This window comes from Thunnus thynnus, chromosome 16 (assembly GCF_963924715.1).
Source record: "Thunnus thynnus chromosome 16, fThuThy2.1, whole genome shotgun sequence".
NCBI lineage: Eukaryota > Metazoa > Chordata > Actinopteri > Scombriformes > Scombridae > Thunnus > Thunnus thynnus.
In genome coordinates, this window is record NC_089532.1 from 8656025 (window position 1) to 8683618 (window position 27594).

At 39.4% G+C, this 27594-nt stretch overlaps 4 protein-coding genes across 26 annotated transcripts in view; 2 read left to right on the forward strand and 2 right to left on the reverse strand.

Moving 5' to 3' along the window:
• si:ch73-242m19.1 (uncharacterized) overlaps window positions 1-14189 on the forward strand; it is a 28842-nt gene extending 14653 nt beyond the window's left edge. For 6 of the 11 annotated variants that reach the window (XM_067613677.1, XM_067613684.1, XM_067613680.1 and 3 more), the window contains 22 exons: window positions 146-322; window positions 1247-1364; window positions 1555-1735; window positions 2301-2439; window positions 2788-2941; window positions 3068-3163; window positions 3813-3977; window positions 4078-4310; window positions 5039-5177; window positions 5271-5391; window positions 5476-5585; window positions 5931-6080; window positions 6368-6415; window positions 6876-7043; window positions 7804-7959; window positions 8091-8225; window positions 9060-9212; window positions 10892-11101; window positions 12158-12278; window positions 12450-12559; window positions 12763-12914; window positions 13697-14189. In XM_067613677.1, coding sequence (XP_067469778.1) covers window positions 146-322; window positions 1247-1364; window positions 1555-1735; window positions 2301-2439; window positions 2788-2941; window positions 3068-3163; window positions 3813-3977; window positions 4078-4310; window positions 5039-5177; window positions 5271-5391; window positions 5476-5585; window positions 5931-6080; window positions 6368-6415; window positions 6876-7043; window positions 7804-7959; window positions 8091-8225; window positions 9060-9212; window positions 10892-11101; window positions 12158-12278; window positions 12450-12559; window positions 12763-12914; window positions 13697-13721 — 3061 coding nt within the window. In that variant the 3' untranslated portion in view covers window positions 13722-14189. Of the gene's footprint in view, window positions 1-145; window positions 323-1246; window positions 1365-1554; window positions 1736-2300; window positions 2440-2787; window positions 2942-3067; window positions 3164-3812; window positions 3978-4077; window positions 4311-5038; window positions 5178-5270; window positions 5392-5475; window positions 5586-5930; window positions 6081-6367; window positions 6416-6875; window positions 7044-7803; window positions 7960-8090; window positions 8226-9059; window positions 9213-10891; window positions 11102-12157; window positions 12279-12449; window positions 12560-12762; window positions 12949-13696 lie in introns of those variants that run through there. The other 5 variants (XM_067613683.1, XM_067613681.1, XM_067613682.1 and 2 more) reach the window with 5 other exon arrangements.
• zbtb24 (zinc finger and BTB domain containing 24) lies at window positions 13933-19631 on the reverse strand. 3 transcript variants are annotated; one of them, XM_067613696.1, is made up of 7 exons: window positions 19554-19631; window positions 17461-18313; window positions 17022-17189; window positions 16597-16680; window positions 16411-16494; window positions 16236-16317; window positions 13933-15968 (listed from the first exon to the last, which is right to left on the reverse strand). In XM_067613696.1, the coding sequence occupies exons 2-7, from the start codon at window positions 18284-18286 to the stop codon at window positions 15077-15079; spliced, it is 2136 nt and encodes a 711-aa protein (XP_067469797.1). In that variant the 5' UTR covers window positions 18287-18313; window positions 19554-19631; the 3' UTR covers window positions 13933-15076. The 3 variants fall into 3 exon arrangements, with proteins under 3 accessions (XP_067469797.1, XP_067469798.1, XP_067469796.1); XM_067613697.1 differs by having other exon boundaries at window positions 16597-16677; window positions 19549-19631; XM_067613695.1 differs by having other exon boundaries at window positions 19549-19631.
• A 142-nt stretch (window positions 19632-19773) lies between these two features.
• On the forward strand, window positions 19774-25164 carry ddo (D-aspartate oxidase). 6 transcript variants are annotated; one of them, XM_067613709.1, is made up of 6 exons: window positions 19774-20247; window positions 20606-20716; window positions 23575-23769; window positions 23960-24068; window positions 24180-24356; window positions 24532-25164. In XM_067613709.1, exons 3-6 carry the CDS (start codon window positions 23598-23600, stop codon window positions 25088-25090), a joined length of 1017 nt encoding a protein of 338 aa, XP_067469810.1. In that variant the 5' UTR covers window positions 19774-20247; window positions 20606-20716; window positions 23575-23597; the 3' UTR covers window positions 25091-25164. The 6 variants fall into 6 exon arrangements, with proteins under 6 accessions (XP_067469810.1, XP_067469811.1, XP_067469808.1 ...); XM_067613707.1 differs by lacking the exons at window positions 19774-20247; window positions 20606-20716 and adding exons at window positions 21339-21539; window positions 21653-21767; XM_067613710.1 differs by lacking the exons at window positions 19774-20247; window positions 20606-20716 and adding an exon at window positions 21320-21385.
• Window positions 25165-25494: 330 nt separating this feature from the next.
• The window catches only part of sash1b (SAM and SH3 domain containing 1b), a 53959-nt gene continuing 51859 nt past the window's right edge, over window positions 25495-27594 (reverse strand). For 3 of the 6 annotated variants that reach the window (XM_067613692.1, XM_067613691.1, XM_067613694.1), the window contains one exon: window positions 25495-27028. In XM_067613692.1, the coding sequence (XP_067469793.1) occupies window positions 26268-27028 (761 nt within the window). In that variant the 3' untranslated portion in view covers window positions 25495-26267. The remainder of the gene's footprint in view (window positions 27029-27594) is intronic. The other 3 variants (XM_067613688.1, XM_067613689.1, XM_067613690.1) reach the window with 1 other exon arrangement.

The window sequence follows — 27594 nt, forward strand, 5'->3', positions numbered from 1 at the left end:
GTACGTCCATGAAATGAAAAACAACCGCATTCCTTTTTGTTACAAGACAAGACAAACCTGTCTCGTATTAGTTTGACTGATTCTTCTCCAGTTTCAGTCGCTTTGTGGCCTTAATGTTAAAGAGAAACACTATTTTTTTCCACAGATTCAGCACACAGATATCTCAGCATTGTGTGAGAGCGCAGATCATTGCATATCAATACAGTCTAACCTCCCTTTTGGACGGCATTCCCTCCATTCGTCAGTCCCACTTCATGAGTCGTCAAGTCAGCGAGACGAAAGTTATTTTGGATTCAGGAGTTGATCTTCGTCCAGACCCCAGGTGGAAATAGTCTTAAGTTAATGGATTATTAACATGCAATATCAAGTGTATGCTATATTTTTATTGTATCTTAAAATGAAACATGGGCCAGAATTTTTAGAAAACAGATTCGAAATATGTAGTGTATATCGTTGTGTGATGTCATTCAACAGTTTGGAAAAATATTTTTTCAATTTAAAGAAACTTAAGATATAAGCAGAAGTCAAATGAAGGATAAAATCAAAAATATGAGGGCAGGGTTGTATGTAAAGTGTCTTTGGGTTGCCTGAAAAGTGCTTAAAAGTAAATTGTTGTTATTATTATTATTATTAAGAAAGTATTTACATCCTTTACTTAAGAAAAAAAAGCCATACTACAGTGTAAATACTCCAAATACTATGAGATTAAGTCCTGGATTTAAAGTGTTACTTCAATAAAAATATGAAAGTCTTAGTAGAAAACTTAAAAATATCATAATTCTCATATGAGACTCCAAAAGCCCAAATTTATAAAGTGTTGAATGACTCTGTTAATGCAATGAGGTCGTTCTGTTCAATCCATCTCGTACTTTATTGAACTCTTTACACCCCAAACATTCTCCCTTCCTCTTTTTTCCCCTTTTCTCAGCGTGTATTTACAGTTTTAATAAACTAGATAAATGTCAAGGCAGATGGAAACTTCGTAAAGAAAACTGAAGTGTTTCAAAGTGAAAATGTATAAAAAATGTGAATGATATGTTATATTATGAGTTTATTACTGCTGATGCATTGATGTGTAAATGGCACATTTTTACTATTGTAGTATACTGCTGGGTGGTTTAATCTCTAACAATGTATCATATTTTATAAGCTCATTTTATATTTTCTATGTAAAATCTTGATTCTTAAAGTAACCAGTTACTATAATTTCCACCAAGAGGCTGATCGAGAATTTTGTCCCAAACAGGACGTTTAAACGTCGGCCGCAGTGGTTGTTGTCAGCAGACGGCAAAACTCTCCTCAACCTGTGGTACATCCCCGACTTCTCTGAAGTGCTTCACATGTTCAAAACACTGGAGGTTCTGGTGAGACACTTAAACACATCATTAATACTGCAGCACAACAGGTGATAAGTGACCATGACTAAGAATAAAGGCAGTGGTTTAATGAATACTAATATGAATGTTATAGTTCCACTTTCTAAATTCTCTGGAATGTATTTTTTGTGTTTTATGTCAATATGTTTATGTAGTTTTGTTGTTCTGATTTCAACAGGCCTGTTCTGCAGCTCTCTATCACACTCTGCAGATAGTTTCTGCCCTTCATGACATTATTTATTACCTGGTCAGTTTCTCCAGACTGGGAAACACAGATGACACTTGTAGCTGGAGGAGGAGAGAACAGGAGGCTGCAGGTTCACATCTGGCAGCTGACTGGGGAGGAAGTGAAGGCATCGGTAGGCTGATCTCACAAATGAAGTATCACACCTGCTCATATGGAGATACTGGTGATGTCGGTGTGACCCACTGTATCTATTCAATGGTCAGACTCACTGACCTGGTACTAAACTGTATTTTAAATCATTGTCAAGACCCCAAAGTTCATAAAGATATCAAATATGCCTATCCGTATTACAGGAAATACAGTGAAAAATATCCATAAGACAGTTTGAATATTCCCAGTTGATGTAATAGTGTAGCACGCCGTCTCAGGTTTGAATATTTTTCTCCGTGTAAGCCTCAAGGAAGTGCTGGAACAAGCAGATTTGAGTGTGTAAGCCTATTGCATGTGATGTGATTCTACAGTTTGGAAAAATATATATTTTTTACTGTAAAGAAACCTAAGATAGAAGGTTAAGTCAAATTAAGAATACAACATGTTTGAACATTGAACACGGTTTGTTTTCCTGATGGATTTCATAGTCACAGCTCAACAACACTGACCAGGAAATATTCACTATCTAATAAAAGTCACAGTAATCTCATAATATTTGTTTCTTCTCCTCTCTGGTTGCTGAACAGGAGCAGAGCTGCTGGAGATCCAACGTCAGGTCGACCGTCTGTCGGATCCCAGCAGCCCAGAGTCTGTCAGCCGTCTGCTGCAGCTGCGCAGGCAGGTCGTCTTCCTGCAGTTCGATGCTGCTGTGAGGCACCTGATCAGGTGAGATCTTGTCTCCATTTGGCTATGCAACTTATTGCCTTTTTTGAGCATAAATGGTTTTGTTTTTTGCCCACTTATCCTCCAAAACGAGACATTTTTCTGAGTATCAGTGCAAACAAAACAGTCAGATAGTGGTCATTTCATATTGTCCCATTTTCTTCTTGCTTGAAGAAACTTGCCATCCTTTGATTGACATTTATACAAGTAAAACCAAGTGAGGAAATCAACACTGGATTGTTACATTGTAATATAAGTTGTTGGGTTGTTAATTCAGACAACTAAAAAAGAGTTTGAACACCTGATATTGCATAAAATATTGAAAAAACTGTCATGTTTTCCTGCATGCAGAGAAGCGTTCATCTCCTCTGGTGATATCGCTTCTTATCAGACTGTGAGTTACAACATGGCCGCTGCCCTCCCTCTGCTGAGCGACAGCATCCAGACTGACGTGTTCAGTCTCACGCTGCCTGTTCCTCGACCTCTAGAGACTAAAGGCTGTCAGGTTGGTTTGGTGCAAAATCAAATCAAACTGCAGAAATGATCATATCAGTGTTAAAAGTGAGAAAGCATCTGTCAAGATGAGGTCAAATCACATTTTATCACATTGAATGTTGTTTTTTCTCTGCAGGCACAGACGATGTATCCATGGAGAAGTTTTATAACGTGTCATGGTTTGCTCCCGCTGCATGTCTGGGACGTCCCACCCATCGAACACTGCATGCAGGTTCACCATCTATCTAATATGTTATTTAAAATGTCAGTCTTGCTAAAATAATGGCAGCACCAAATGGTGGTGATACTACTTGGCTGTACTAGCATGAAATCTGCTGAAGATATTCTTGGTTTCCAGAAGATGATTGCAAAAATCTCCACTTGTACACTACAAATACCAAAAACTAACAGGCAGATTGTAATGAAATAAACACAAAATCATGCTCTTCAGAGGTTGAACCAATACTAGCAATACTTGGAGCAATACTAGCACCAGCCTCAGGACATAGATTACTAAGCTTTTTCATGTGCTCAAGAGGATAATCCTTTTTGATTTGAAGAGCTCGGTGGCTTTTCTTTTTAGTGCAACCTTCATGACAAAGACTGCACTTTAAGTCTTGCTACTGACAAAGGCTAAAATAACAGCAAAATCATCTCTATGTTTCATATTTTTGCATTTTAGTTTGGTTTTTTCACATTACTTTTTGTTCTCAAATTGATTTCACATGTTCAGCTTCAAATTACGTGTTACTGAAAACATGGACTGCATCTATTGGAAGTTGAAGTAGAAAGACAAAGAAGAACACCTTGTACTAATTTTGAATATGAATAAGAGATAAAAAAAAACAGATAATACAGATGTGTTGTGTTTTTTTCTGCAGCTGTGTCTGAGTGGTCTGAGTGATCGCAGCAGACTGCAGGCCAATGCAGCAATCCTCGGTGTGTCCCTGCTCATGGAGGACGTCCTGAACAGCGGAAGAGAGGCAGAGCCTGTCGGTCTCCATGGCAACAGAGATGACCTTCCACATGATAGAAAACCTAATGAGGTAAAAAAGACTGTTTATAACTTAGTAGGCAAACAAGACCGTTAGGATCATCTGTAAATACCAACTAATGTCATGTCATGTTAACTACTGTATGTTTTAGGGCACTAAAAGCTGCTTACAAGCTGAAGAAGAAGAGAAGAGGACTTCTGTTTCAGACTTCGCAGACTCTCCTGCTCCTCTTCAGGATCCCATCCGAGTCCAGTCTGTGCTGAGAGGTTTCCTCCTGCTGATGAAGCAGCTTCAGGTCTTCAAGGAGAGCTGGGCTCGAAGACGTCTGGGTGTTGAGATGTTCAGTACGGCTGGTCTGTACCAACAGTTTGTTAAAATCTACAGGTACTGAAACAATAACAGAAACAGTGAGGATTTTATTACACTTATACGTTTACTTGGGTTTTGTTAATAAATATTAGATGTCTGCCAGTCAGTGTTATCCACAACCAAACCTACAAAGTAATTTTCTACCCATAGATTATTTATTTGTCTCTTTCAGTGGCTTTTTAATGGAAAATAGTCCGATTTTAAGTACAGTACACTATGCTGCATTTTAAAGAACAAACAACTAATAAATTAATCTAGAAAGTAATCAACAGATTAATTCATAATGAAAATAATCCTTAGTTGCAGCCTTAGTACACTACTTGATAAAACAAGCTTACCACAAGGTCCATTTAGCAGCTACTCTGCAGCTTTCAATCATACTATGTGATCTTCATCAGCTTGTCCAGTTGTCATGAAGTTGAAAATGTTCAAATTTATATTTTGTCTGAACACTTTAAAGACATTAAAGTGCCAAAAAAAAGAAATCTGAACATCAACAATTTGTATCGATGTTATGTTGATGTTTTTTTTTTTTTTAGCACATTAAGGACAATTTAAAGAGCTCAGAAAGAAATTTAACATTTTCACAAAAATAAACAGCTACTAAAAGGACCTTATGGTAACTACTGTTAACTGTTAATGTTTAGATCATGAATGAAATCCGAATCTTAAGTTAAATACTACTTTTAACATAAAACGGTCATTTTTTTAAACCCATACATAAATTGTTTGTACTTTTACAGAGCTGAAATCTTTTACCCCAGTATGAGAGCTCTGGCTCAACAACTGGATAAAGAACACGACTATGAGGTCTTAATTTCTGGCAGCCAGTCTCTCCTGCCCCCTCCTGGAGCTTCAGAGGTGGATGTGAAAGTCTGGCAGGTACGGCACACATACTAACTGCACAAAATATTGTCTTTTGTCATCATGAGAAGACCTTGTTACCTTTAAAAAAATACTCTGTCTTTGTCTCAGCTTCACAGACTGCTGGAGAGCACCGAATGTGACATGATCAGAGCGGTGCAGAGGAGGATCAGCAGAGACCTGACCCTGGTTGTTTCAGAGCGAACACGTCAAGACACAGGCCTCCCCACAGGTACCCCCCCCAAAAAAAACAGAATCTACCTTTAAACACTGATTTAATACAAAAAATATAAAAAAATATCCCTCATGTGTTCAGAGCTGTGGAAAAAATCCGCAGTGAAGTACAGTCTGTCTCCTGAGCGGCCGCAGATCGTGGAATCGTTTATCCAGCAGCTGATGGAGGGAGCTGAAGAGGCTGAGGGACAGGTAAGGAAAACACCTCATCTCTACACAAATAACTTCTAATAACATGCTGTTATAATATAAAAAAATTATAGAATTACTTCTCGAATCTCAGAAGTCAATTTCAATACAGTTAAATACTTAAAAAAAAGATGCAGACACTCAAATATGGTAGTGTAGACAGGGTAACTAGTAACTGTAATGAAATACATCTTTAAGAAAATCTGTGCCTTCCTGTACACTTCTCCCTTTTCTAGTTTTGATTCGCTCGCTGGTACGACTTGATATCAGGATGGGGAAAAAGAGCATCACTGTGTTTATGTACAAACGATACAGACGTTAAACATACTGTGTGTTTTCCTCCTTCAGCTGAGGGTCTCTGTGGATCATCTCCAGCAGTGTCTGACTCACCTCGGCTGTTCTGTGACGGAGCGAGAGCGCGGCAGCTTCCTGCTTTACTCGCAGTTTTATGAACAAATCCTGCAGCAGCAGACTCAGCTTCTCTACCAGAGAGAACAGGTTCATGTTTAGATTATCACCTCTTCAAGCGATCAAAGTCACACAATACAGGATATTTCATTGGAGAGCTTGTTTATTTTTGTATTTCAAAACTAACTTTGCTGCAAATTAAGTGAGGTACTTGTATTTTGTATTGTACTTGCATTAAAGCCAGGTCACCAGGTGTTTTTAGCAGCACATCTGACCATTTTCATCGATTTTTGGCTTGCGGCTGAATGACTGGACTCTTCTTCAGTGTGTTGAATGACTTCATTGTGATTTTATCTTCTGTTTTATTTTAACTTCAGGATTTAAAGAATCGTAAAGACTCTCAGGCAAGCAACCCTCACAAAGAGGTAGGTAAAAACTCATCTCAGGTTTTTTTACTCACTCTGGGGATTTTTACTGAGCTGCTTTGTGCTTGTACGTTTGCAAAAGCTCACATCTTTTTTTTGTTGGCCGGAGAGCAGCTCAACAGAGGAACTTAAGAGTTTATGGCTCTAGTGATGTCAGTGTCAGAGGGAGGTACAGATGAGTGACAAATTAACAACAAAACCAATATGAACTGTCTGTATCTTAACTCTTGGATGCATCCAATTTTGTACAAATAATCTAATTAATCTGATCATGACTTTTCATTTGTTGCCACTTACAGGACAAAATTTCCACTTGTCCGACAGTTCATGATCTACCTATAAAATTTATCACCAAATTCCTTTCTGTCACAGGTGTTTTTTTTTTTTATTTAGGCCCACAATTGCAACCCTAAAATAAAACCTCCAAACAGTATCACTGTGCTGTGTGACTGTTCCTCAGGTGGCTGTTTTATGTCGTGGGATGATTTTGGAGATCTCAGCGCTGCAGGCTCGAGTCGCTCACCTGGAAGAAGAGAAGAGATCTCTAGAGCAGAAACTCAGTCTCGAATTCAAAGAACGTTACGACCCTTTGGTCCGACAACTCTTCTCCACCTGCATCCAACTAAAGGTGCGAAATGTTACCTTGTTTGGTTTTTTGGTGACACTTTAATTTACAGGTCCCTTAATTTTACACCAATTTCCTTTGAAATTTCCTGTGAAGGAATTTGCAGGTTTTAAATTGTTCATTTTTAGCACATTTTACAGAAATGCAATGTGGTACAAATTCTGAAAAAAAAAACAGACAAAAGTGTAAAGTTGGTTTAGTTTATAAGTATCCAAACATTATATTTGGGTTCATATATAGTTGTTAATTAGCAAAAAATCTTAATAAATTAGACTCTTGACAATTCTTTAACAGTTTTGTATGTCAAACAATATATTAGCAAATTAGGTTGTTTCTCTGTAACTGTTAATTATTAGGACATTTCTTTGACAGGGTTATGTAATTTGGTAGTAACAAAGGAAATGTGTTCATTATAGAGTTTTTAAGAAATAACCTAATATGCTAATATGTAGTTTGACATACAAAACTACACACTGAAAACTAAATATTCTGTCAGTAAAAGAATTGTTAAAGTCTAATTTATTAAGACTTTTTGCAAATCAACAACCATGTATGTATCCTGTAAATGTCCAGGAAATAAGTATAGAATTAAAGGACAAATTGTTATCTTTTTTTTTTCAAGATTCCTCGTTTAAACACATACTGTATGTATTCATGTCACCATATGAAATTGCTGCAATGGTCAAATATCCAGATGTTTTTCAATTTTGAATATCAAGCTGGTTCAAACTTTTATTTGCACCTCTGCGTGTTTGTATCTCAGGCCGGGCTTGATGAGTACAGGCGGCGGATGGAGCAGGATGTGAGTGTGATGGTGAACAGCATAAGAAGAGAAGGAGTGGACCGAATTATCAAGCTCAGGAAGAAGAAGCACGGCAGCACCAAAGACAACGATGATCTCACACTCACACAGTTAAAGGTACAGAAAGGGAGAATCTGGATTACAAAAGACGACAGTTTGGCTTCAAAATTTAAAAAAATATGGTCATAAAAGAGAAAATATGCATTATTTATCTGTGACTACTTACCACGTTCATACCTGTTTGTTAGAGAGAAGAAGTCCAGGAGTTGAACCTGGAGAACAGCCGGCTGACTGCTCTGCTCTGTAAACTGAAGGCTCTGAGCCGCTGGAGGCAGGCGGTCGACGAGGGGAAACTTCACCGACAGCTGCTCCAAACTCAGCAGGTCAGAAGAGAAGAATGAAGGAATAGTCGATGTTCAGAAATCAAACTCATTCCCTGCAGGAGGGCAACGAGAGCAAATATGTCGAGTGAAGTTGAACGACAGGAACTAAAAGCTCGTGTTTGCTCTCATTTAACGTCTCTCTCTCATTTTATTTTGCTTTATTCCTGCTATGAAGATTCAAATGTCACTAATAGGTCAAATCTGGTTCTGTATGTCAACAGTACGATTTAAAAAAAGAAAGAAAAGTAATGCAGTTAAATATGTTTAACTGATTAAAACAAGTGTTTCTCTTTACCTGCAATCAGCTGTTAAAGATAATTAAAAATATATTTATCTTACTCTCATTTATATCATTTATTGGATCTTTTTAAGATTTTGACTCCTTTTTTTATTTTCTCTTTCCTACAACACTTAAAATAATTTATCTAATTCACAGTTTACCTCACAATGTCGTCTTTTTCCCCTTGTTGCTTATATGATGATGACTTTGCCCAAAAAAGTCAGTAAAAAATGAAAAAAAAAGTGAAATAAATTCATTTTATTGATTTTGTCAACTGATTGGAAGAGAAATGCAATATATCAAGCATCTTTTTTTTTTTTATCATTTCTGCTGTCCTGAAATAATTTAACTTGCTATTTTTACATATTTGTGTTTTTAGTTGTGCTTTTCACTCACTACATTAGTGGCTTTTCTTGCTTCTTGCTACTTAAACTTGTCTTTAATGTATCTTAATTTTTAGTGCTTATCATACTGCCACTTTTTTTTTGTAAAACATGTAAATATTTCTTTAGGAAAGTAATTAAAGTATCATATTACCTTGTTTTTGTGTCTAGAGGGAGATCTCCAGTCGCACCGAGGCCCTCAGAGTGAAGATGACATCAGAGGAGGAGGTGGTTTACCTGCAGGACGAGCTGGACGCCGCCCGCCACGTGTTGACCTGCTGTCAGACCGAGTGCGGCAGCACCAAGAAGCTGCTCAGCAGAAAGGTACATGGAGCCACATCCACACTGCTGTTACACAAAACATCTGTTAAAATACAAATTACCTTACAATCATTTAATGTATGTTAATGTACATCCTTAAACTCACTGTGGAGAAATGTTTCTCATCCATGATCTTGACTTTAAAGGCGTTAAATTGAACTAAAATTAAACTGTGTTAATTCTTAAACATCTTAAAACAGCTGACAGGAACTTTGGAGGTGCTTTTTGTTGGACAATTTAGAAAATATACCTTGTAAAATACACATGGCAAGATTTTTCTCAGTATCTAATCATACAGGCACAAACCCTTTTGTGTTACTGCTGTTCAAAGCCATTAGTTTTAAATAATCTCTCATTTATGGCCTTTTAAAAGACCTGATCGCTGGTGGTATTGGATTATAGTTGTTCAACAGCTTAATAAGATTTTTAAGTGACCTTTACATTTGGGTGCAAGGACTTGACTGCTGGGACTAAATGATGAATCACCTGCTCACTTTTCTAACAAAGACCTTTTGCGTATTCTGTTGCACTCTGCTCGGAAATGTATCCCAGTCATGTGGATCACTGATAAAGTTCCCACTGTAAATCAGTGGCTGCATTTTTTTTGAAGCTTTCTCCACAGCCTTAAAGGATCTACCGGATCTGGGACCCCTTCTTTGAATATACTGGGAGCCACTAAATCTCTAAAAGGGTGAAGTCGGGACTGATAGACTTGGCCTGGAAAGAGGATGTGGAATTACAGCTCAGTATGATATGATACTGATGTGCGACGTGTATCAGGCTTTCCAGATGTAAGGACAGTTATCCACTACGTGCTCCCTGGACTTCCACTCTGCCTTTTTTATTTTCTTTCTTAATCTCGGTTTGGCTCGTCTCCTTTTGTTTTGTCTGGTTGTCGATATTTTTCATTGGTTATTGTGTCTGTGTATTGTTTTTTTTCTGCTTTGCAAAAAAAAAAAGAGTTCAACACAAAAATGTTTGGCAAAAAAAAGACCCGATTGAACAGCTAATGATAACAAAGACATGAATCTACACTTTGGGATTAACACATTTGAGTGAGAAAAGAGGCACTAAAAGATTAACTTAATTTGGAAAAACAAGTAAAATATTATCCCTCTGCGACTCTGCTCAAGATAACTAAAGCCACTTCATCACCTCTTAACTAATTGTTATCACAAAAAGCAAAGGAGAGAAGCATCCTCTGGGCCAGACATAGAGGACAAAACAAGGAGACGGTATGAACACTTGGCAGCAGAGAGATGATAATTAAATGGTATTTTTCCACTAAAAGATGATGTCAGAAGAAACCAGAAGCCAGAAACCAGAAGAAACCAACCAATGCACTGAATACATTGACTGAAAAAAACTTATAACCTGAGGGGGTCAAAAGTGTATTTGAGCGGATATGTTAGATCATTAAATTAATATATCAAGTATTTTGGTATAGTAGTCACAGCTCAGTCAGAACTGATTGTGTGCAATTATCACATTACTTGCGTTGTAGTTCTTTGGGCCTCCTGAAGTGTGAGCATGATGGTTTCAGCTCAAACTGGAAGTGTTTTTGTAAGCGAGCGGTGACATTTTAAATGGTCACAATGGCAAAAGCTGGAAGGTTTAAAGAACTATTAAGCCGCCAAGTGCAGCCTGAATGTCATTAAACACCCACTGATGTTTGCCCACAGACAGAGGAGCTCCAGGTGGTCAGGCATCGGTCTGCGCAGGAGGCCCGGAGCAGGCGGGAGCTGGACAGCTATCGAGTGCAGAGCCTGGAACAAATGAGAGCCGACGTGGAGGACAGAGAGAGACGGCTCAGAGCGCTCAGCGGGCAGCTGGACAGAGGCAGCAAGATGAGCCAGTTACAGAGACAACGCAGCGCCAAAGAGATCCGAAAGGTCTGTGAATGTTCCTCATTAGAGTAATGTGCTACAGACAAGTGTCCGAACTTTTCACCGGTGCTGTATCTTCAAAAGTTAAACTTGTCATGAGCTAAGCCCTCTTTCAGCTTCGTGCAACGCATTTCACAGATAATTCAATGGGTTTTAAATGGTTTATTTAGCTGAAGAAGTTCTCATAAATCCATAAACAAACACTTAATCAGGGCGTCCTGGTGGCCTGATGGTTGATTCTACCTGAGGACCTTTGTTTCATGTCTGTATCTCAACTGCTAATTGTCTAATAAAAGGCAAAAATTAAACACTTAATCATTCAGTTAATTCTGCTTAGAGAGGCACAGAAAATAATTAATGATCCTTGTCACATTCTTCCAAAATGTAAACAGCAGCAGTTAAGCACTACATGGTCACATTGGCATGTGCAATACTTTAATTGTTCTTATATTAAACATCCAATATTCTGGTATGATGTGCAATACTAGTGCATATTATTTTATATTATTTTCATTGGTCTTACTGTGTGTTTTTCTAATGTATGACTGATTTGAATATTGATGAAAATTTCCCTAAAGGGACAATAAAGTATATTTTATCTCAAATCACCAACACTGGGGATCCTTAGTTTTCACCGGGCAGCAACGATATGCAAAAAACAATGAAGAAGAAAGAAGAAAGCCTGATCTAATGTTAGATTTGTGTATTTTTTTTAAGTCACTTGAACTCTGACAAACCAAACTGTGTTATTTTTGATCAAAACACATAAAAAAATGAACAGATCACTTCTGTGTTTTGGCGGTGAGTGAAGTAAAGAGGATGCTCGTTAGTTTGAGGTTTCAGCCTTCAGGCAAAATTTTAAAAGCTGATTTTCTTTATGACTTATTTAAAAAGAACATATAGGGGAACAAATTCTCTTTGTTTCTACCATGTTCTCACTTTCATTAGGATACCGAACTACTTAAAGAACAAAAAGCGCCTTGAAACTTTAATAATAAAAGACAAACTTTAAGGTAAAATAATAAAAAGATCATCACAACTTACTGTACTGTTTTGACTCAGGTGAAGGTACAGCTGCAACAGGAGCGCTGCCTCAAACAAGAGGCCTTTCAGCAAGTGGATAAGCTGCAGAACCAGGTGAGCGACATGGAAGCAGCTTTCTCCAGGTGCACTTCTACAGCAGGTGAGTGTCACGCACACGTCATCAAGAGACAGACGATGAGACAGACGGTGCTCGTGCCTGTCTAGACACTGAACCGTCCACTCTGTCCCATCCAGAATTTCTCCATTTGCTTCAAATAACTCGAGCAGACATTTCACTCCCAGGTTTATTTCTCTCTGTGTTGTATTACAGGGCAAAGCCGGACTTATTACACGCTGTCGGTCAGCAGATTGAGCACTAGAAGTCCCTCAGCAGGTGCTGTACCAACCACAGAGTCGCACTCTTCCCTTCATCTCAGAGCAGTGAAGTGATAATCTGATCAAAATCATATCTTGTAAATTACACTCAGATTCATAGCTACTCATGCGGTTCAGATGTAAAGTCAAAGCTATCAGATTATCCAGATACTTTTTTCGTGATGACATTTTAAATTCCATTATAGATCGTGTTCTCGCCCCGAGGTGCGGAGCAGTAAAGCGGAGTCTCTGTTCTATTTCTGTTTCAGGTCTACAAAGGGCCAGTCAGCAGCAGTCCGCCCTGCAGCTCGGCAGCCTCACAAACCACGCCAAGATTCAGGACTTTGCTGCAGAGCCAAGACACCGCAAAGCAGAAACAGCCGGGAGCCGTTCTAACACGAGGATGGACAGACCCAAAGCTGTGAGTGAGACACCTAAAAGATACCGGTCTCGAGGTATACAAGACACACGGCAATAGTGTAAATAAACTCTGCTACTGTCTCTGCAAGTAGAGATGATATGTTGATATAAATGCACAGTATATTGACGAGACCAAGTATTCAGTTTTAAGATATACTTTGTGTTAAAATCGTCTTTTTCATAACAGTGAGTTTTACCGCATTTCTAAACAGTCTCACCATACGGTCCATTTAGTCGCTGCTGTTCTGTTGCTTTCAATCATTTCACATGATTATCAGCAGATGGAGTTTTCCATGACCGGTTGTCAAGGAATTCTTCATTTGCATTTTTTTTAAATTACTTCCCTAAAATGCTCAAAAAACAAAAATTCCATGACAACAGAGCAAACTATCTGCTGATGAGGACCATGTGACATGATCGAAAGCCCCAGAACAGTTACTAAATTGACCTTGTAGTGAGATCGTTTTGTCAACAGCTTTTTCTGAGGTCATGCTAAACAACATTACTGATAATTATTACGATCAGCTTGTGTGACAATATTTCAAAGGCTTTAATAATCACCTCTGAAACATTGTTGACAGTACGACATGCTGATATATTTCCGTATTGCCCGGCTTCATCTGTAAGCCGTCCAGTCAGTATAAAGAGAAATGCTATGCAGCACACACTTCCTGTTCACATAAAACAACCTGTGTTTTATAAGATACTGTTTAACAGAGTGAGTTAGACTGCTGTTACTCTGTTCTCGTTCAATATTTAAAAAAGCCTTTGTTGTTCTTTCAGGATCCGTCTCGCCTGCGTGTTCTGACTGCTGAGACGACATTGCCAGACCTGTGAGAAGCAGCCCCGGCGCCGTGCTCGTCAGTTAATTAACCCTCAACATTTTGTAAAGCACCACTAGCTTGTTTAGCTGCTGGCAATGTGCTGTTGAATCCTTAATAATTCTACTGTGTGTTTTACAGCAGCGTGTCAACAAAGTTATGCTATTTCCAAAGCCAAGACATTAACTTATGAGAGAGTTTTGCTATTTTTTTTTTTATAAAACAAGGTATTTTATTGTCCAATGCATTCACATACCATCTTACAACATCATCTACCACTGTCATACACTGTACATGTGTGCTCTCCCTTTAAAACTCAGTGTAGCTCTGTTACACTGCTTTGGTCCATATTTCTTTTGTTCATGTAAAATTGAGTGAATTATATTATTATTTCTATCCATTAAAAATGAAAAATAAGTTGTAAATAAGTCTTAATAAAACACTGTAACCTGTCAGTCCTGGATTTGATCAAGAAATATTTCTAAGCACATTGCATAAACTTAGAAAACTTCTACAAATTGCATATGTATTATTTTAATGCCGACCATTTCCTACAGCCTATTATAGGCTTTTAGATTGATAAATACATTTCTCTCAACCAACAAGGAAACCAATTGTTTCAGCTCACAGTGTGAAAATCAGCTGATTAAAACCTGCATGAGATTGTAAAATCTGTCACAGTCAACATTTAGCTTTTTGTCCTTCAGACACTTATTAGAGGCTCTTTGACTAAATTTACATTATGCTTTCCAACATGTTGATGGTGGCACGTTAGAGTTAGACCAGTCAACGGTATCATCACATATGCTGGCTGGTAAGCAACAAGAAATCACAGTACTGTAATGCCAGAGTGTATTTCTTAACTGTAAACGTCCTGCTTATCTTGGTCACAATAAGGGATCAAAGTTTGTTTATGTACATGTAAAAAAAAAAAAGAATATTGGCCAATATATCAAGCATCAGAAATCCAGTATTTGTGTGACATTTTTGCATATTATTTGTCGTCCTGGGTTTGTTTTTACCAAGAACGTGCTTGTGGCTTTGTTGCTGTTCAGCAGGTGACTCCTAAATCTCAAATGCCTGAAGCACAGAGCAAAGTTTTTAAAATGACACCTCGAACAAGAAAAGACAACCTCTGTGTTGACATAGTAGGCAGAGAAGAAGAAATTATTATGATATGCTTTGAAAATGGTCGACAGAAAATTTAAATTTGTAGAATGTTTAACCGTAAACTTGTTCCTTTAAAACCATTCTCACTTTGGAATATGATAATGTTGTTCATCCGTTACGTCATTATTAATGTAACCATGGCAGCATTATCGTGTCAGACTTCAGTGAGCCGTCAGCTCTCCTGCGGCAGTCCGGTGGTGTACAAGTAGGACACGGTTCCTGCCTGGATCTGGAACGCGTGACCCTGGATGTGGTGGCTGGAGATCTGCTCGCTGGTCTGGCTGATGGAGATGGGCTGGCTGCTCTGGCTGCTGATATGAATAGCCTGGCTGTGTTGCTCCCTGCCTCCTTGGCCCTGCGGCGTCCCGGGTTCCTGAGCGACAGCCAGCTGCTGGATCGGCTGGTGCATCACCTGCAGCTGCTGGACGGGCCTCTGTGCGATCTGAAGGGGCTGCGGGGGACCGTGGTGGGCCTGTAGATGCTCCATGGCCTCTTTACTCAAAGTGATAACATGCATCTGCTCAGGCTGGTGTGTCACCTGACCGTCCAACATGCTGATAGTCTGAATCTGAGGGGTCTGGTCCACCACGCCGCCCTGAGCGACCAGAGCCACGTTCTGCACGTGTCCCGCCGGCTGAGTGAGGAGGGCGAGTCTAGAGTGAGACGATTCTGCCGGCTCTCCCTCTGTGGTGATGATGCTGATCTCCTGTTCCTGACCCGGGACGAAATTAATGTTGTCCACATCTCCCGTCACCACCAGCTGGATCTCCTGATCGGAGCTCTGGGGCAGCTGGTACTGCTGGAGCTGCAGGATGTTACGCGCCTCCTCCTGAGGTGCTGCGGAGTCTGTTGCCGCCGCGTCTGATGAGGCCTCTGATGTTGCGGCTCTCTCCTTATTGTGGGTGTTAGTGTGTGTTTTCAGATTGTCCAGACGGGTAAATGAAAGGCTACAGAAGGAGCAAGTGAAGGGTTTCTTCCCTGAGTGGGAGGCGACATGCCGTCGTCTGGCGCTGGGGTCTGAGAAGGACTTTTTGCAGATGCTGCAGTCATACGGCTTCTCACCTCTGCAAAGATAGAATTATAATATAACTTATATATAAGTTGTACAGTAAATCTTCCTCTTTGCTTTTAATGTTCCCATTTCTTGCATCTGTCTTATGTTTTTTCCATGTTTTGTGAAGCACGTATTGTATCTTTTTGTATGAAATGTGCTGTGTAAATAAACTTTTATTATTAGTAGTAGTAGTAGTAGTAGTAGTAGTGGTTTTATTATTATTAGTCACACTTGAAATGATTTAAAGCCACAACAAAGATTAAAATATATTTCTTACCTGTGAATTCTGATGTGAGTCTGCAGCGTGCTTTTGGCTGTAAAACACTTTCCACAGATCTCACATGTGAAAGGCTTCTCACCTGTTAAAACATTATTAATAAAAGGTTAAATGTTAGTACAAGTTTTAATAGTTCAGACATTATTCACAGAACTGTTGAAGCTGTTTTTTTTACCTGTATGAGTCCTCAGGTGCTTTTTCAGCTGAGCTGTATCCAGAAACTTGTGATGACATTGAGCACATTCTGGTAACGATTTGCCTTTAATTTAAAAAAAAAAAAAAAAGAATAAAGAACAAATCATTCAGCCTTTACAGTTACTACATTAGAATGACACTGCTGTTTCAGTGAAGTGACTCTTACCTGTATGAAGTCTGTAATGACTTTTAAGTTGCCTCTTCTGAGTGAAGGTCTTTCCACATTTATCACAGCTGAAGGATTTCTCTTCTAAAGGATGGAGGTGAAAGAGAAATCATTTTCAGTATAGCAAAAGCAACAGCACACTGACAGACTACAGATTTTTATGATTAGTAGAAATTAGCTTAACCAACTCACTATTTTCATACAGTTTCCAAAGATATCTTAAATACACCGATTCACAGTCTGGAAGTGTTTTTTTTTTAACATGAGGCCTTATAGAAAATGTCAAAATTAAAGCTTAAAAATACAGAATTAATGTTCCAGAAAAAAAGAATAATCCACACACAATTTGTACACGGTAAACCCCGCTAAAGAGAAGAGAAACATCAGCATCAACATGAGGAAACTGGCATACTGTTAGATGTTACCTTCATGCAGGTTCATGTGCTCTTGCAGGGAGTGTTTGGTGGCGAGAGCTTTGGAGCAGACGGTACAAACGAACGGCTTCTCTCCGGTGTGCATACGCTGGTGAACCAGCAGAGTGTGTTTCTGGGTAAAACATTTCCCACAGACCGGGCATCGGAAAGGCTTCTCTCCTGGCGGGAAGTTAGGAAAGTACAATGAGGTGTGGTGGTACATGGGCTGATAACAGTGTCACCTGCAGAGTAGTGAAGATCAGATTACAGATGCTACAGCTTCCCACTTTTACACATTTTCCTAACAGATTAAAAAGTCTGTGATGGACGCTGCCTGTTTAAGTAAATCCTTGTCAGTCCTAATTGAGCATGTATGCCTCAACAAACCTTTAATCCTTCTTTCTCTTATCTCTCAGACATCACTGAATACAGAACTTACATGGATGATTACCTGTATGAGTCCTTTGGTGAATCTTTAAAAAGAGGTGGTTTTTGAACACTTTGCCACAGTCCTCACACCGTGCCTCCGTGTTGGGGTATTTCCTCTTCCTGCCTCTCTTCCCAGGCTCTTTCCTTTCTGCTGTGTCACTGCACACCTTGTAGCCTTTGTATTTCAGCGGTGGTTTGATTTTGCGTTTGCTCTGCCGGCTGCAGAGTGCTCCTGTGTTATAATCTGCATCATCTTTAGGTTGCAGCTCCTTGTCTCCATCTTTGCAGTTCACATCTCCAGGCTGGCTGTCCTCTGCGCTCTCACATACTGTACTTCTCCCCTCTATCTCTGCTACAGCAGCATTCACATTTTTCTTTGGTCGTCCTCTTTTGCGTTTTGACTGATTCGGTACCTCGGCTTTGTCTGCCTTTACCTCCCCACCTGTAACCCCTGCAGCAGAGTGTGTGAGTTCAGTGAGAGCCTTCACAAGATCACTGACCTGCATGAGCCGGGCAGTGGCCAGGAGCTGCTCCGTGGCGCTCTGCTCCACAGACACCTGAGCGCTGTAGATGAACTCCAGAACCGCCGCAAACATCTCAGCTGCCATACCGTCTAGCTGGAAGGTAGACTGAGTGCTCTGATCTTTTGCCGTGAACATGAGGGAGAAGTATTCGCTGCTTGCTGCCAGCAGGGCTTTGTGCGCCTTGAAGTTCATATCCTCCACAACAAGAGTGATGTCACACAACAAGTCCCTTTTCCTGAGCTTGTTGAATTTGCTCAGGATGCTCTGCTCATGTGAATCTGAATGAAGGGCCATCAGGGAGGAGGTTGTGGCTTTGTGAGACATCTTCCTCACAAAAAATCACTTTCGTACCTGGAGGCAATGAAAGGCAACTCTAATCAAAACATAAGGTACATTTGTCTTATGTGCAAGAGTGCATATTTAGATTTACAATTTTTACTTCACTATCTGATCAACACAGAGCTAGAACTAACTATTATTGTCATTATTGATTAATCTGTTGATTATTTTCTCAATTAATCGATTAGTTGTGAAAATTTTGAAAAATGTCAATCACTGTTTCCCAGAACCCAAGGTGACATCCTAAAATGTCTTGTTTCGTCCTGACCAACAGTCTACAACCCAAAGATATTCAGTTCACTATCATAGACCAGGAAATATTCTTTGGTAAAGAATTTCGAAATTTTCTTCGCAAAAAATGACTCAAAATGATTAATTGATTATCAAAATAGTTGGCGATTAATTTAATTAAGTTGAAATTGGCAACTATTCGATTATTCAACTAATCGTTGCAGATGTAAATCAATGCATTGTCGATTAAAAGGAAAGTTCTTCTGTGGAAACATAAAACAATTTTTTTTTTTTTTAGGGCTGGAACTATTATTTCAAATTGTATTATTTTCAGTATGATCAGTCTGTCCTCTAGTTGTATGCATGCTTTCAAAGGTTAGTCGATTAATTGGTTATTATTATTGGTTAATGGATTAGTCCATCAACAGATAATAAATAGTCAACGATTTGGATAAACGATTAATTGTTTCAAGTAATTTATCAAGAAAAAAAAGCAAAGCAATCACTGGTTCAGGCTTTGCAGATATGAGTTTTCTGTTTTATATCAATATGTACACTGTATATCTTTGTGTTGGTTGGACAAAACAAGCAATTATTAATTCATGATCGAAATTGTCGATCGATAGGTATTTTCAGCACTACTTTTTTGCAACCATAATTTTATGCACATAAATATATCTTCCAGAGCTACAATACAGAGCAAATCAACAACTAAATGCACTTCAGGTATTTTGACGTGTCTACCCACATTAATAGAGAGTTAACCTAATGCGACCGTTTGTACTGAAAGGTGTCTGCAGTTCAATTTTGTATTGTGATGTGAAGGTTAGCGAGCAAGCTACATGGTCTCAAACAATGCTTCCGCCTCTAGCAAGAAACAGGCAACAAATAACAGAAGCAGCAAAACCTGCCACTGGAATAATGTGTTAGACGAACTAAATTTCATAGGCATTTGTGTTTCTAACAGGACTCAAAGTGCCTGTTGGTCATTTAAAACAGTACTGAGCTGTTAGGACCTTACCTTCTTTTCTGTCGTTGGACTGGGGGGCGAACTGCTTATCGCGAGAGGCGGGGTTATGACGAGAATCACGCACAGCTGAAGATTGGATCAGCCGGAGGGACGTTCTACTGTGATTGGTTGTAGGGACGTTCTGCTGTGATTGGTTGTAGGGACGCTCTGCTGTGATTGGTTGTTGGGACGCTCTGCTGTGATTGGTTGTTGGGACGCTCTGCTGTGATTGGTTGTTACGCTCAGCTGACTGAGAGATTTTAAAATACTAGCGCGGTGTCAAACATGACATAATTTGACGATAACGACGATTGACGATGACGATTATTAAAGGAGTGGAGGAAGAGTCGTAGACTGAGATTATTACTTTTTCTGTGGACCACCATTACAGTGACAAAGTTAAAGGAATTGACAATGTACAAATGATTGCTAGCTAGATAGCAAACCCAACCAAAGGCTTTCTAAGGAGAACTGGCTACACGTTACGTTAACGTTACGGTTGTGGGATAATCAGCGAATGAGTCGATTAACCAAAATATCTAGTGAAGAAAATGATACATTCGCTTGTCACAAGGTCAAGTGGTGTTATACAGATTGGCAAACTTTACACGTGAACCGGGTCTACTGGCAATGGGCTGGTGGTTCTGGGATGCCATTGAATACAGCCCAGAAGCAGATGTATGCCGAGGAAAAGGCTAAAAACATGGTGAGTTTACTCTGTGTACGCGACACACACACACATGAATAGCAAACACATTCCCTAGACGCTATGACATATCTAGGCCTACGTAATTATGTTTACAAACGTACTGATTTGTACTGTATTTTCACATAAAAACATGAACAACAATGAACAACTGGTACTAATAAAATGGGAATATGTCAGATGTGAAGCTATGTTGCCTACACCTTCACATATTTTCCAATGTCAGCCTTGAGTGTGCAGAGACAGTCTACCATTGTTAACTAATCTTAGTAAAGACTGTATGCACAGAAAGAAAATGTAAATTAATTAAGTACAAACAGTTGTTCAATTACTTTACACTTTCCCTCAAATTATACAGATGGTGGACTGCAGTTTTGGCAGCCAGACATCTCTTTGGCAAGACACAAAGAAGGTGGGATGCCCAGCTGCCATATCAATCAGCAAGTTTGCATCATTCCCTAAATTCAAGGTTGGTCTAATAAATTGTACTGCTGCAGTGATGTGATGGGGCCTACACAATAATCTGTCAGATATACTTGGTTTTCCCTCTAGATTTCTTTTGGCTTTTTATTTATTTATTTTTTGCCTTTTATTGAGCTAGGACAGTGGAGAGTAGACAGAAAATGAAAAGGAGAGAGATTGGGAGCGGGATCAAGAGATTACCCAGACTCAGCCACATGTAGTGCTGGATATTAAAATACCATATAATGGAGGGTGAAACATGATACTTTGACATGAAACTACAAGTATGATACTTTTAAAGGAGGCATCAAGCCATAGTTACTGTCTAAGCCTGCGTAATCATTAAACTGTTAATCATAATGAATGATAGAATAAAGCACGTGTGAGATATAACAAAAAGTCCGCGAGTCCCCCAGTTGGTAGGATAAGGTAGCCGAGTCCACAACCGACCCATGTGTTTATGTTTATGAACTGAATGATGGATATTTATCACTCCTTTTTATAGATTTCTTGAATAGATCTGCCGCGCGAGCCTTTTAAATGCAAGCGCGTCATCAGTTACCTTGTAGCCAAACAACCAATCACAACAGAGGTCCCTCCGGCTGATCCAATCCAGAGCCGAGCCTGTATGCAGCGTCTGACCTGTGAACTGATCGTAGCGGCTGGTTATTTGTAGGTCAGTTGTCGAGGTTTTATTGCTACTGCAAGAAACCTTCATTTACGCGATCGATATTTGTTAATACTTTAAACGAATATCAAAGTAAACAAACGGCTAAAACGTAACATTTTTTTATTCAGCGGACTTTTGTTCTCATGTTGTCATTGCTGAGGTGGGTTTCTTTAGGACCTCCACGTCCTACAGATGGTGTCACACGAGGAAGTAAACAAATACCCTGTGCGGTGTTTTAGCTTCTGATTAATCTTTAAATGCGTTAACCTTCAGCTCCAGCTCGACGTCCTCTACCGTAAAAGACCCCAACAGCATCGCAGACCCGGTTACTGGTTTAATGCAGGGCAGGTTTGTGTCCGCGGTGCAGAGAAACTAGTTCTCATGACAGGTGAGTGAAGCTGTTCACTGACTGTGTTTTGATCAGTGGTGGAAGAAATATTCAGACACTTAAGTAAAAGTACCAATACAGCAATGTAAAAATACTCCATTACAAGTAAAAGTCCTGCATGAAAAATCCTAGTAAAGTAAAAGTACATAAGTATTATCAGCTTGTTGTAGTTAGAGTATTGCAGTAAAAGTAGTGGTTTAGTCTCTCTGACCACAGGACTAAAGTAGCTAACTGTATATATAAAGTTAACTACTTTAGTCCAGTGGTTCCCAACCAAGGGGTCGGGCCCCTCCAAAGAGTCACCAGATAAATCTGAGGGGTCATGAGATGATTGATGGGAGAGAAAAGAAGAAAAAACAAAGTTCTGATACACTAATCTGGTTTCAGTTTTTGGACTTTTCCTCTTACCTTTGATTTTTGGTGAAATATTGGATCATTTGAACATTTATTGAAATGAAACCATGTGAGAAGTTTAGAGGGAAAAATCACTATTTGGTGCAGCTGTTAACAACTCATAGACATCTGAAATGTGACCCCGACTACACACTGCTTTTTGTAAGGTGTCAAAAGCCAAAAAGGTTGGAAACCACTGGTTTCATCTTTAATAATGTGTTGTATTTTAAAAGCTTGATATATTATCCATTATGTCAAATCTTCATCTGACAAGTAACTAAAGCTGTCAAATAAATGTAGTGGAATAAAAAGTACAATATTTCCCTCTGAAATGTAGTGGAGTGCAAGTATAAAGTAGCATCAAATAGAAATACTCAAGTAAAGTACAAATACCTCAAAGTTCTACTTAAGTACAGTAGTAGAGTAGAGTAGGAGAGTAAATGTACTTAGTTACTTTCCACCACTGGTTTTGATTTGGTGTTGCGATGTATTGGTATTACAGTTTTGAGGTATTTCCACTATTTCATTTTCTGCTTTATTCATGTGCTCCACTATATTTCAGAGATAAATATTGTCTTTTTTTTACTTCATTATATTTGACAGTTAGTGCAGATTAAGATTTTACAAATACAAATCTGGTCACTTTATAGAATGTGCATTTGGTACAGATTAAACCACCCAAAAGTGTATTAAGTAGTTAAAATGAGCTTCACCTGAACCAGCAACAACATTAAAATGTAACAGAAGAAACAGAACAGAAAAGCAACTTTGATATTTTGCTGATCATGTTTTTGTACTTTAAGTTTTTAAATGCAGGACCTTCACTTGTAATAGAGAATTTTACAGAAGTATAGGATCTGAATACTTCTTGCATCTACCTAGAGCTGAAACAATTAGTCTCCAACTATTATTATTTATGACAGTAAACTGGACCGTTGGTCAGGACAAAACATTTAAAGTTGCATTTTGGGCTCTAGGAAACAGTGATCTACATTTTTCAACATATGCTGACACTTTGTAAACCAAATAACTAATCAATGAACCGAGAAAATAATCAACAGAATAATTGATAATGAAAACAATCGTTAGTTTCAGCCTTACTTCTGCCCCACATATACTGTGAGTAATCCAGACTAGCTACTTCTACCTACTTTTAGCATCAAAGAAAGGTTCTGAAAACATCAAATCACACAAGGTTTCCTATAGCTGATCTATTTTACAGTGTCTGTTACGTAATGCATTATTATTACATGCATGACACGTCCTTGGACTGACAAGGGGCTTTTGTCTAGTTGATCCTTGGACTGTACAATCAGTTAAGATGTTAGTTAAGACTAGAAGTTGTGGATTCACTTTTTAATGAAGGTTGTCTTGCAGCACTAACGCAGCATCTTACACAACTCTCTGCTTCCAGCTGGAGACGCAGGCTCGTCCAGGATGAAAAGCGTCAGGGTCGTAGTGGTCGGAGCAGGTGTGATCGGCTTCTCCACCGCCGTCTGCATCGCTGAGTCTCTTCCTTTCTGCTCCGTTACCCTCCTGGCTGAGAAGTTCAGCCCGGACACCACTAGCGATGGAGCTGCTGGGATCCTGTTTGCTGCACAGTATCCAGGTTTGCAACAACATCTCATCTCTCATGACATTATCTATGGCAGTGACTTTTGCAAATGCTACCCTGTTGGTAGTTTTACCAGAGTAAAAGCATATAAATTCATAATCTAGTCTTACTCTCAATGCAAATATGCACTATACATTTGTTCTGCATGTTGTAAATGATTGATTTTACTGTATTTCTCTATCAGATATTCCCTTGGACAGACAAAAACGCTGGTTCAAGGACAGCTTTGATCACCTTTTGGCCATTGCTCAATCCGAACACTCACCAGACGCTGGAGTTATGCTGAGCTCGGGGTAAAAGGTGTTATGAGACCTACTGTATAGGAAATGAAAGGCTGCTATTCAGCCAGGTCACTATTAAAAATCTCTTTGCATCTTGTGACTTTTATCTTTTTTCCTTTCCAGTTGCCAAATATTCAAGGAGGTTCCAGCCGATAAGAAGCCCTTCTGGTCAGAGTTTGTGATCGGCTTTCGATCCATGACTGACCGTGAACTGAAACGGTTTCCAGATCACAGGTTCGGACAGGCGTTCACCACCATAAAGTGTGAATGTTCCAGTTACCTGCCGTGGCTCCAGAAGAGGTTCGTCCTCTATATTAAACTCTCATTATCATGTTAAACGTGTTAGGTTATTATTATTTTAAATTCCAACAAACTAAACATATTTACAGGTAATTACAGGTCAATGTATGTTTTAATCCACTGAGTGAGGGGTGAATAATTTAATACAAACTGTTGTCGTACCTGTTTTCTGAAGGTTCAGGAAAGCTGGAGGTCTAGTGGAGCAGAGGAAAGTCAACAATCTTCAGGAATTAAGCAACAGCTGTGATATAATTGTCAACTGCTCTGGTCTGGGCTCCAAAATGCTGGTGGGTGACACCGAAGTGTACCCAGTCAGAGGCCAGGTGCTCAAGGTGAAGGCCCCCTGGCTGCAGCACTTCATCAGAGATGGAGACGGAAAGACCTACATCTATCCCGGCATACACGGCGTCACTATAGGTGGCACGAGGCAGGAGGGGGACTGGCGACTACAGGTGGACGAAGGAGACTCGAAGGGCATCCTGGAGCGCTGCAGCAGGCTGGAGCCGTCGCTCAGCAAAGCCAAAGTTCTCAGCGAGTGGGTCGGTCTGAGGCCCAGCAGGAGGAACCCGAGGGTGGAGAGGGAGCTGGTGCAGCTGCAGGGCCGCCGGGTGCCTGTAGTCCACAACTACGGCCACGGAGGCTGGGGAGTCACCTTCGCCTGGGGTACAGCCCTAGACGCTCTGGGGCTGGTCAGGCAGTGCCTTCATGAAATGCCTCTACAGGCTAAACTGTGAACAGATTGTGACACTAAATCCTACGTTTACTTTGTGCTAATAACACTTTTCTTTAAATGATGCGAGCAGAGAGATGCAAATCACTGACAGAACAATGTGAATTACCATAAAATGAATTTCATGGTACTTTCACTGACTAATGGTAGTTAACAGTCTTTTGGGAGGTAATGTCATAATAAATTCAGCTTTTTTTTAAACCAAAACTACCATCTGGTGCCAATAACAGTTACCTTTGAGTATAGAGATCTACTGTTGGAGATATGAACTCAAAGAATAAAGGTCATCAACAGCCTTGTTAACATTTAATGTCCATAGAAAATAAACTTTTATTAACTTAATAGGAAAACACTGTACATGAATTAATATGAAAGAATTTTAATTTACTGATGTGAAATAAACAAAGCCAACTGCAAAATTCTCTGTCAACACTTTACATAAAATGGGTTGAAAAAAGACCCTGTATGACAAATTAAAAAACACAGAGTTACAGTAAATGCAGCATTGAATAATATATTAATAAAGACTTTTGTTTTTTGTTTGTTTTTTCATTGCTAAGCGCTGCTGCTTGCACAACTGTTAGACTCTGACCAGGTCTCTACAGATGGGTTCAGCTGAATAGAGAATATGTGGACTATTTAATAACTAACCAAACTTGAACATGATTTAGTTGTGTTTACAGATAGATCATTAATATACAAACATGTTGGAACACTGTATAAACTTTGGCTGAGTTTCCTGAAGTCAAATTAATCCTACTATGCTGTTTGTTGAAATGAAAGTTTAGAGAAAAAACAAAACAAAACAGGAAACTTTGTTGTGTAATTCACATGTGAAACTATTAAAAAGAGAGCACAGGAAAATAAAATATACATACATACATACATTTAAACCTATTTTATTACTACTGCAAGAAAAAAGTGTACCACTGATACAGTAACTCCTCAGATAAACAAGTTTTATGGCACACTACAGTATTTTTGAATCTTTGAAAGTCATTTTCAGAAATCATTGGTTAAAAGTCAGTATTTCAAAGATTAACTCATTTTAAGATCATCCAGCTGCAAAATAACAGCTATATAAAATCTGCTACTACTACTACTGTGGCAGCTTACTGTAATTCTGAAGCCAATACCTTTTCAGAAAATGGCTCCCTTGTCAGATCGATACCCTGCAGTCTTTATTCCACCAGAGACCCCAGATTCACTGAGTTAATGGACTTCTTCTTGTTTCTTTGAGTTTTCAGCCGGCGGGCTTCCAAACTGGCTGAAATGAAACGACCACTCTTATCCTCAGAAGAGGTGTTTCCTGTATAGTTGTCCCTGCAGGCAGTTTCTCTGTATAGTACGGGAAGTGTCGTTACAGGATGATCGGTCCTTTCTGCTGGAGCTGTGGCGGGTAGCTGGAGGTGTGCGCTTTGTGTCGTTTCAGCTTGTTTAGGGCCGCTGGCGTTGGTTGTGTCTTTGTTCAAAGTGCTGCACACAGCATCAAATGATGCGGTTGAAGATTGACAGGATGTAAACATGACATCAGAATGTTTTTTAAGATTTACTTTGTGCTGCGTGCTCTCCTCCTTCTTGCCCCTGGCAGTCAGCTTCCAGTCTTTAGGGACGAGATGTTTTCTGCTCTGCTCTTTGTGAAGGCCTGTCAGGGAGAAACACCGTCTCAGCAGCCCCGGTGTTGGGTTTCTTCTTAACTCAGTGCAGCTCTGGCTTCTAGCGATACCTTTTCCTGGGCTTAAGAGACTCACGCTGCTCTTAAGAGTTCTTACTGATGGTAAGATACAGGGCAGGAATCCTGGTTTACTGGGGTGTAAAGTCTTACTAGGGCTGGTGGAGGTGAGGGTCAAGGGGAGGGCAGGGTACTCTGGGGACGGGAGGTGGCTTGACTCGAAACCGGAGGAGGACCTGCTCATGGATGAAGATGTCTTTTTGTCCCTTCCTGAAAATAAACAAGTGCAGTGTGTGCAGATCATGTAGATGCCAGTGAAGTTGGACATGTATTCCACTACAACAGAACAGCAGTCAGTGCTCAAAAAAAAAAGAGTGGCGACTGTGAAAAGATGCCCGAGAAGAGAACAGGTTCAAAAACAAAATGTGCAATAAAATGAATGATGAATGAAAGAAAAGAAGCAAGCAGTCAAGTCTGGTGAAGCATGGAGCAATTTATTCCTCACGCTCAACCATGACAGAAGCACACTTCAGAAAATGCTGAGACTTCAGACCCTAAACCTGTAACACTTCTGCCAGTGTTAAAATGAGTTTAACTTTTAAGTGTGTTAAACCATCTTAAAAGGTCGTCCTACTGTAAGTCTGCATTTTAGTGCATTTACAATTATACAAAATTCAACTTTTTTACAAGTATAATTATATTATTTAGTAAATATTTTTTTTTATTGTTCTGCGTAAAGCAGTTTCAGGCACATAATAAAATATTGTGCAACATTATATTTTACTGGACTAAAAAAATATACACACAAAACAGCAAAAATCTTAAAGAGATACACT